The sequence below is a fragment of the Liolophura sinensis genome, chromosome 7 (assembly GCF_032854445.1).
Source record: "Liolophura sinensis isolate JHLJ2023 chromosome 7, CUHK_Ljap_v2, whole genome shotgun sequence".
Classification (NCBI taxonomy): Eukaryota; Metazoa; Mollusca; class Polyplacophora; order Chitonida; family Chitonidae; genus Liolophura; species Liolophura sinensis.
In genome coordinates this window covers 45,523,007-45,533,040 of record NC_088301.1, presented here as the reverse complement: position 1 = coordinate 45,533,040, position 10,034 = coordinate 45,523,007, and the positions used below count along the sequence as shown (strand labels likewise).

The 10,034-nt window shown below is 38.0% G+C and overlaps 1 protein-coding gene across 1 annotated transcript; it reads right to left on the bottom strand.

The window, feature by feature from the left end:
* Window positions 1–1,186: 1,186 nt before the first annotated feature.
* On the bottom strand, window positions 1,187–9,519 carry LOC135471623 (uncharacterized). Its single transcript, XM_064750919.1, has 11 exons — window positions 9,199–9,519; window positions 8,438–8,557; window positions 7,384–7,557; window positions 7,051–7,175; window positions 6,840–6,918; window positions 6,398–6,481; window positions 5,248–5,355; window positions 4,063–4,198; window positions 3,198–3,373; window positions 2,043–2,249; window positions 1,187–1,738 (listed from the first exon to the last, which is right to left on the bottom strand). The coding sequence occupies exons 1-11, from the start codon at window positions 9,287–9,289 to the stop codon at window positions 1,560–1,562; spliced, it is 1,479 nt and encodes a 492-aa protein (XP_064606989.1). The 5' UTR covers window positions 9,290–9,519; the 3' UTR covers window positions 1,187–1,559.
* Window positions 9,520–10,034: the final 515 nt, after the last annotated feature.

Sequence of the window (10,034 nt, the reverse complement as noted above, 5' to 3'; positions counted from 1 at the left end):
TATGAATGAAAATAAACGATATTTATTTATGTATTTATTTGATTGGTGTTTTACGCTGTACCCAAGAATACCACGATGTTTGCTATCCCTTTGCTGTAAAATTTCTAAACAAGGATACGAGTCCTTCTTTTGTTTGATTGGGGTTTAATGTCCCTGTCAACATTTATTTCTGTCATATAACGACGATGTCTCCTGGTAGCAGTCCAGACCCACCCTATTGTTAATAGTACTGCCTCTCTGAAATGCCAAAAGACATACGTCTTGATGCCCCACCCATTTACATTACACATGTACTGACACAAGACATGATGCCCCCGCATTTACAGTGAACATGTACTGACATCCGTCTTGATGCCCCACACATTTACGTTACACATGTACGGACATCAAACGTGATGCCCACGCATTTACATTAAACATGTACTGACATCAGACATGATGATGCCCAAACCATTTACTTTATACATGTACTCACACCAGACATGATGCCCACGAATTTACATTAAACATGTACTCACATCAGGCATGATGCACGAACCATTTACTTTATACATGCACTCACACCAGACATGATGCCTAGGCATTTACATTAAACATGTACTGACACCAGACATAACACCCCCATTTACATAATACATGTACTCACACCAGACATGATGCCCCACCCCCCTTATACTATACATCTATTGACAACCGACATGAAGCCCAACCCAATTACATTATTCATGTACAGACACCAGACATGACACCCCACCCATTTACATTACACATGTACTTACACCGGACATAACACCCGCATTTACACTATACATGTACTCACACCAGACATGATGCTCCACCCATTTATATTATACATGTACTGACGGCCGACGTGACCCCCCCCCCCCCCACCTCTCGCCCATGTATATAATACATGTACAGACACCAAGCATGAAGCCCCCACCCTCATTTACATTAAACATGTACTGACACCAGACATGACGCCCCACCCATTTAGTTTGTGCATGCACTGACACCAGATATGATGCCCCACTTCATTACATTCTAATGTACTGACAACAGACATGATGCCCACCCAATAACATTATACATCTATTGACACAAGAGTATAAGATAACTATATCTTTTGTAATTATAGGGAATTATTTGGATAAAAGGCATGGACAAAAACAAACAGAACTAAATTTTGCCTTGTGCATCCCTCCAGTGCACCCTACCTACAGTTTAGGAAATTTCTGACAACAACGCCGTCAGATTAATCATCCAAAATTTATGATTTATGTCGGTTACATTTCTTCAGCTGTTTATTGATATAAAAGATGATATTTTCATAAAGCACAGGTCAGGTGTCCTACATAGACACCAATTAATCTTAATTACTAGTAGTTTTATATATGTTGTATATATTCATGGTTTGACTGCGATTATTTTGAGCCTTTTATTGTTTTTCTATTTTTAGTATAAACCGGGCTATGATCGAAAGCAAATTTGCAGATATCTGAAATCATTGGATCCTTACAGCAGAATTGCTTGAGAAGCGCTGACAACATCTCTGAAATTCACAAACTCAAAATGGCTTCTAATAAAAATGGATGACGCAAGTTAGTATTACCTGTTACTGTCAGCCTAACCTCGGTTGCTTTATTCCTTTGACCGGTGGATGGGTTGACCCGGTAGCAGACAAATTTGGTGCTGCTGTCACCGTCATCGAGAAGAACGGAAGCAAATACCAGCATACCTGACAAAATAAATTTATCACCTCTGTCATGTACAGAAAGATAAGAGAGCATCAACTGTCCTTAGGTTGTCTAAAACATATTGAGTCGTTCATGAAGTGAGGTATTAATATACATATTTGGTTGACTATTTGAGTCATTGCGGTTTGCGCTTTCCACTATAAGGTATCAGACTACCGATGTCAAACGATATAATTGGCCACAGCCATGATTATACTGGCCTGGTGAACTGATTTAAAATTAGTCCATGAAATGGCAGTCAAATCGAGAAGCAGCATTATGCTGCATCATACAGAGAATTCTTACCGTCCTTCGTAACCCTAATTCTTTTATCAGCGTCATGACTTCCCGTCCAGATGATCTGGCTGCTGACCACGTTGTCTTGAGTGATCTGTTTTTCCCAAACAGCCACGGCCATGGGTATAGTGAAAGTGCCAAGTTTACACGAAAATGATACATTTTGGCCGGGTGCCACAGTACTGTTTTTTTGACTTGCAGGGGTATTATCAGACACTGTTGAAAGGAAATAAAACTATTAAACATAGACAATAAACTAAAAAGGGTGATGGCTCAAGTGTGGTTATGATGACAACCTTGCAATTTCCACAAAGCCATTTTTGACTGAAATCAAAATTTACACATCGTTATTTTAGCTTCCATAACTCACAAATAAGCTCTAAAGTATAAGTCAGAAATACCTTTTTAAAATTCCACCGGAATAACCCAACCATTTCCCGCAAATCGCGCTTTTGACTTACTTCTGAGCCATTAAAAGTAAGTTTTATGCGTTAGCATGTTTTCTCTTGAAAGGTGTCATCTAATCGCTGGACAACTCCATCATTACAGAATGATACTGTGGTGATGTTAACACTTTGATGGCATTGGCACTGTGGTGATGTTGACAGGGTGAGATCATTGACACTGTGGTGATGTTGACACAGGAATAGCACTGACACTGTAGTGATGTTGACATGGTTATAGCTTTGACACTATGGTGATGCTGACGATACTAGCACTGTGATAGCATTAACTTTGCCGTGGTATCGACACTGTGTTGATATTCTGATTGTAGTGGCCCCGTGACGATATTAGCACTGTGACAGCATTAACTTTGCCGTGGTATCTACACTGTGTTGATATTGTGATGGTAGTGGCCCTGTGACGATATTAGCACTGTGACAGCATTAACTTTGCCGTGGTATCGACACTGTGTTAATATTGTGATGGTAGTGGCCCTATGACGATATCAGCACTGTGGTAGTATTAACTTTGCCGTGGTATCGACACTGTGTTGATATTGACACTGCAAAGGTCATTTCCACAGCAGATGTCACAAGTTTCACCTTTCTTATCAATGTATTCTGATGTATTCTCATTAGTTAAACAAGGCAGTGTACTATGGTAAGAGATTGGTTGTGGACAATGAATGGTAGCTGTAGAATTGTTCTTCAGCATACCAACCTGGTTTCACAATTTCTATGCTGTTAAGGCTATGAGATACCCCATTCGAGTTGATTGCCTCACAAGTGTACTTGTCCTCATGGTTTGTCTGTTTTGGCAGGAGTACTAGGCTATCACTGGTCATCAGATGATAGCAATCCGTCTCTTGGACAACATTGTTCTTTTTCCAGATAATTCTAAAACACAAAGCAACATCTCAAAAAAGCTGTTATAATTCAAGAAAAAGTTAAGTCATGTGAATTAAATAAAAGTCATATAATTAGTATCTGACCATGTATTAGCGATAGAAATAGAAATATAGACAGAATTTTATAACAACTTTTCAAGACAGTGCTTTAGCATCGGACATAAACCTTACAAATGTAAGGTGTTTATCGTCATATTCAAGAAGTTTTCACATGTATAAAAGTGGACAGGCTTTTGGGTGGATGAAGTCAGACTTCCCGCAGTAAACCACTGATTTTAAGCCACGCAGGCGTGACTGCGATCAACAGTTATATTCGAACAAATGACCTCACGCACACTTACACCCCAAGAAATCCACGACCCACCCGCAACCCCACCCCACGCCACCCTACCCCCACCACACCCTACCCCCACCCCCACCATTTTCTGGAGGATACGAAATACGAGATTCTGAATGTTGGGCACCGCTTGCTAACGATGGTTCATGTAGACAGCATAAACAAGGCAATTACCGTGAAGTGACGTGGCGACTTCGAGTTAAGAAAAGAAACTGGAAGATGTTTTCCCAAAGTTCTTTCAAAAGCTAACCAGTTATTAAGCATCAATAAAGTAAAGGCTGCACCCTGTGCCATAACAGGAAGTCCCTGTCCTGTGCATAACGATACGTATCAGTGTCTACCTAGGTTTAGGTGATCCAGAGGCGTTGCAGACAAGTCTAACCGGTTCAGACAGGACTACAGAACCGCTTCCCATTTCCTCGAGCGCGTTGTTGAGGCGATAGGCCGAGAAGCTCTCAATGAACGCTGGACTGCGGGCTGATCCATGGCGAAAACAAAAGAGCAACCAAGATGAGCGAAATGCCACATTTGATACACGAAAACAGCACTCAAAGTGCAACTCATATACTCATTTTGAGGCACATTATAAATTACAGAAATTATTGTAACTGAAGTTTTCCATGCAATAATATGAACCTCCAAAATATCAGTATCTACAGGTTGTAGTGTTACTTGTGTCTGAATAAAGGCAATTTTGATTTCATTTTAGAAGAAACAAGCTGTAGAGTATATTGTGTGTTGACAGAAAGCACATGGTCACAGGAGAAAATCCCTCACATTAAACGTCTGACCCGTTTGTCTGAAGTATAATGTCATGTCTTATTATTTATACATCAATGAAATTCAACTATTTCCTTCACTGATAAAAATAATATCTTCGCTAGTCAGATATCACTTTTGTTATTATATTTTGCTATTACACCGCTGGCGACCTTGACCCATGACCCACAGTTGACCTTGCCGGAACTACTTTTGAACATGCCGTCTGCTACTTTCATTGTGTCACTTCATGCAGTCACTATGAAATCTTCGTGCACCGCATCACAAGGCCGTGCACTTCCGCGCAATATATGATTCGCCAAAAAAAGAGGTACAAATTCTTCATGTGCTGAATTTACGTAAATACCTATATTTCATTAGCATTAATCATCTTTGTACAATGTATAATTACTTACAGACAGCGTTTAAAACTGTAAAATGTTTTGTGAGCGCGGACGTGAACGAAATTGCAGTGCGTATGAATAAAATCAGAAGTAGGCCTACGACGAAGATGGCACATTACTTATTTTTTTCGCGGATGCTTCAGATAAACTGATACGCATTTATGTACATGGAGAGAAAATGTCAGGATATAAATAATAAACAGAATATTGCACAGTAAAGGTTTAATACCATAAATATTGTTCTCTTGAAAGGTATAAATGATAACCCATGAGATGCGTTGAGTGGGTTATCATTTCCACCTCTCACTCGAACAATATTTATGGTATTAAAACTTCATTGTGCAGTATCCTCTATTTACATACCACTGATGTTTTGTTCTGAGTCGTGGATATGTTTCATGATGCCTTCCCTATATGCTCTGAGTCCCATAGGTACGTGTGAAGGAGCACAAGAGTCCACACCAGTATTTCCTGAGAATTATCAAAAGATATGGATGAAAGATTACCAAAACTGGCAGACCATTTAAATTTGATACAACTTATATATATATAAAGGATACGAGACAAGGTACAATAAAACGAAGAGTATATGGTTTTAAGGACAATGAAATATGAAAAAAATATGAGAAAAAAATTCATTTTTGTGGCATATTTTATATATGTTAATAATCTCCATATTTTATTAATATTCTCAGTCAATGATCCGGATATTTGGAAATGTTGTCACCGATGAACATAATGAGGACGCTTCGCGCCTCCAATTCGGGCTCTCTCCACCCAACAAAGTTGTTTCGACAGCTGTCACAGCTGACGTCGCCAAAGCAGTCACCGCTCGGGCCACATCCAAAACTCCATATTAAGAACTAAATACGAATCGTTTCATGTATGCTTTAACAGTATGCATACGCAGATCATATATTTATGTGGAACCAAATTGACATTTAATGGAGTATTATCGATATCAATAAATGAATAAGCGGTACCGGTAAATGAATTGGTGATAGTCAGGTGTTTTATCGGAACCGAGTAAAGGGAATAAAAAATTTGTCAAATGTTTTTAGAGGTATTATACTAGTATCACTCGTGCTACGTGTCACCGTCATCAGCACCGCGCAGTCGGCTCCATTGAATCACCGACCTAGCTGATTCTGCTGCCTTACTTCCTCGATGGCTGACCCTGCTATGTAGACCATAGAACATTTTTTCTCAGCCTCTCTTTAGTAGAGGGGTAGAGGGAGCTGTCATTTCCACTCAAACCAACAGGAAACGCTATACATCGATATCTGTAATCCATTGATCGATACTGACATCAATAAATCACTGCCATTTATCGATATCTATAAATCAATTTTTGATATGAATAAAGGAATTAGCGATACCGATAAATATTAATCGATATAGGTGAATGTTCATAGACGGCGATAAATACTTATTGATATCGATAATGTATTTATCTATATCGATAATTTTCGATTAAATGTTAATTTGCCCTCCCTACATATTTACAGCTTACCTTCATTTAGCGGGAATTTATGCTGGCCAGATTCAATGCTGAAGACACACCCTGTATAAGTCTGGTTAGGCTGTAAATTTTCACCTAAAAGAGAAACCCCAGAAACGCCAGCTCAATTTTTTTTCGAAGTTGATATGGTAAGTAATAACTTACGAAATAAAGTTGGTGTGTCGTCAGCTACTTTTCTGACATTATACAAAGGCAAAGCACCTCGTAATGTGTCTAGTTTAATAATCAGTTCTGCCTGTAATTTTGAACTAAACAAAGTGCAAGCGCAAATTCACAATAACTGCGACGTCACGTAAAACGTCGATGTCTTCTTGACCTCAGAATCGTAGTTATAAGAAATATCCCCATTATCAAAGCTTGAATGAAAAGTAATTGACCGACAGAGAGACAGACAGACCAACAGACAAGGCGATCTGTCGCCGCTTTAACTTACCGGTTGTTCCTATTCGTATTGTGTGCATAGCTGACAACGGAAATAATTTTCCACCAAATGTCATGTTTACGTTGTCTAACTGTGAATGAAAAACAGTTAACATTCGTGAGATAGCTTAATTACCGTAATCGTGAAAAGGTCAGTTAAATTTTAAAGAATAAAATAACTATAATACATTGAACTAAATCACTTCTAAAAATGAAATATTTACCTGGATGATTGACTGACTGTCACGTTGATAGAAGTTTATATAGTGTGGCATGTTATCATCAACTCGACCATCAAATGTTTTCTCTTCGATGTTGGTGCCATTCATAACTTTTGCAGATAACCTACCTACATGAAAACAAAACAAATTTTAACGGGCTTAAATTCTGATTTTTAAAGAACCCCGGGTTCCGCAGGGTTTTCTCCCAAAATATTGCTAGCCGCCGTCATAGAAGTGTGAAACAGGTCTCAAATCTAATATGAAGTTTACCATTTTGTTAAAATGCTCATTAACAAAATATAATGCGCACTTAGCGCAATTTTTAAGCATACTTACCGGTGTCAGCAATGGATATTTCTAACTTGGCTCCAGAACCTTCTTCAGTTAGCACCACAAATGTGTTGTCCTTTGTTTGGGTAGAAAAACCAACCTGAAGGATCTTCTCCGGAGGAGTTGACGAGATAATATTGTTCGTGAAACTCTTACTCTCGGATACATTCAAAGAGAAATCTGAATAAAGCACAAAGAAACAAAGTAACACTTTATCATACATAATACACGTGAAATATAGTTCAAATCACAGAAAAATCGTAATCAACGATGGATCACGAGAAAATATGGGACCAATATACAATGGTGAATACGACAGCCTTAACTGCTGGACACTGAACAAATAAGATGAATACATTATGCATTCCCAAGCGGTACTGTGTCAGTCCTCAGCTGCATGTTCAGTTAGTTTATAGTTCAAATATAAATTTCAGTAAAAAGTTAAATCTGTAAATAACTAGCATAAACAACCATGCGATGGTAAGTGAATCATTATTTTAAGCGGAAAAACCGAATTCAACCGGAGGAGAATTACGATTGATGCTTAAAATTTCGTTTAAAAACTGAGACGTTATATTTATTTATTTATTTGATTGGTGTTTTACGCCGTACTCAAGAATATTTCATTTATACGACGACGGCCAGCATTATAGTGGGAGGAAACCGGGCTGAGCCCGGGGGAAACCCACGACCATCCGCAGGTTCTGAAATGTTATATATAGTTTTAATAAAGTAACGTCCAAAATTGGAGGAGGGAAGCGTATATAATGCTAGATTATCACTTTCTGAAATGTTAGGAATTTAAGGCTTAATGTTTGAAAAATGTGAGATTAACACTTTTAAACGTAATTTTTAAACATTAATTGTAATCCGACTCCGGTTGAACTCAGTTCTCCGCCTTACAATAAAAATTTATAAGGCGGAGATACTGAATGATACTGAAAGTAACCATAAACGATCAACAAACAAACAAACTATCCATGTTAATACAGATCAATGGCGTTGATCAAACTGATTATTAAAATAGTTACGGAAAAGCAAGCCAGTGAGCAAATCTAACCTTTTCCACAATAACATCCTGTGTATCCCGTGTTTGCACAGTCACAGAAAAATGTCGTACCAATTTCTTTACATCTCCCGCCATTCAAGCACGGGCTACTGTCGCACTGGCCAACACAACCTGTAAAGTATACCACATATATATCCCATAAAGCATCAACACAACACACCAGCTAACATTACGCTGCACATCCGCATTCGAACAGTATATATCACGAAGACAAATTAAGAATAAAACAAACCTACTTAGAAGATTTTTACAGAAATGACATTTGTCATTCCATACGCCAAGGATCGCACTACAAGGATAATCAATATAAATATGTAACTACCCGTACATTTAAACCACTCTTCCGAGAATTCAGTTTAAAGAAATACATTTAAAAGAAAACGCTGAAAACCTTAATTTTTTTCCAGCTGTAAATGTTTTGATTCAGGAAGTTCAGTGGGTAAGAAGACTCCTATATTAAGATTCATGAACACTGAATATAATATAATGATATTACCTCTCTTTACTTTCTTTATGTATATAGGGACCATCGTTTTTCGAATGGTCTTCTGGTACAACTTCAATAGTCCTTGACCTAGGAGGTCACAAAATGAAATCCAGCCTTCGCTGATTTTGAAGGATGCTTTTCAAGTAATGCTACATCTGAGAGGTGGACCCCTAAACCTAACTTCCGTCACATAATTGAGATATTCTTGGGTGCAGTGTCCCCCATTAAATCATATAAATAAATATTGTCCGTAATGCCTCCTCACCTTTCAGTATCCCATCAGTGACGTGTTTGGAAAGGTCAACGTATTTTCCCAAAATCCTCAGATTTTTAATACATCCGATAAATCCCATCATTCCACTAGGCGATCCCCCTGTGCAAACATAAACGTTTTATGGAAATAAAAGAATGTATTAAAACCAGTTCAACAGCTTTTCCACACTGTTATGACTAAAGACGAATTTAAACCCTTTTAAATGAATTGAAATACTAGAAATAATCCTCTTTGTCCTGAAAATAAAAACTCCAGTAACAGTTATCGCAGCGTCAGGTATACCTCAATGTCTTAAGAAGGATATGATAAGTTTGGCAATCATTCTTTTTTTCTGATCCATTCAATTTTGGTGTGCTTTTGTTGAACAAATGCATCATACCATTATGTATATTTTGTTAAACTGAGATAATTAAAGCCAAAGCCTAATCAATAAGCCTAACCCGACTCAAACTCCACTTCCCTAAAACATTGGTTCATCTCAAACGCGTGTCCTCTGAAAATTGTTACAAGGAATTCTACCTGAGGAATGTAGACATACATCCATTTCGAGCATAATCTAAATGACCTCCCTTAGAATGTCTCAACAGCGTGAACAGCTAAGATATATGGCGTCGTTTCTGATAGGTATATTGTCGAAACTGTACACTTTTTCAGTGCCCTGATAAGCACTTCTTAAGCTTTTCACACGTCCTATTTGTAATTTAGACCAGAATCTCTTATTTTATCCATATATATCGTATACAGTGAAAGTTTCAGCATTGTTTTGGTTAGAATATATTTCTCTTCTGCCATCATGCAAGCTTGCTGGGTATATAAAACACACGGTT

What these genes read in the sequence shown, in the direction of transcription:
- LOC135471623 (XM_064750919.1), bottom strand. Translation starts at nt 9,289, where the DNA reads ATGATGGGATTTATCGGATGTATTAAAAATCTGAGGATTTTGGGAAAA. An exon ending in CACTGATGGGATACTGAAAG is followed by an intron (nt 8,558 to 9,198) that starts GTGAGGAGGCAT and finishes TATACTTTACAG; the next exon opens with GTTGTGTTGGCCAGTGCGAC. An exon ending in AATACGAATAGGAACAACCG is followed by an intron (nt 6,482 to 6,839) that starts GTAAGTTAAAGC and finishes TTTCTCTTTTAG; the next exon opens with GTGAAAATTTACAGCCTAAC.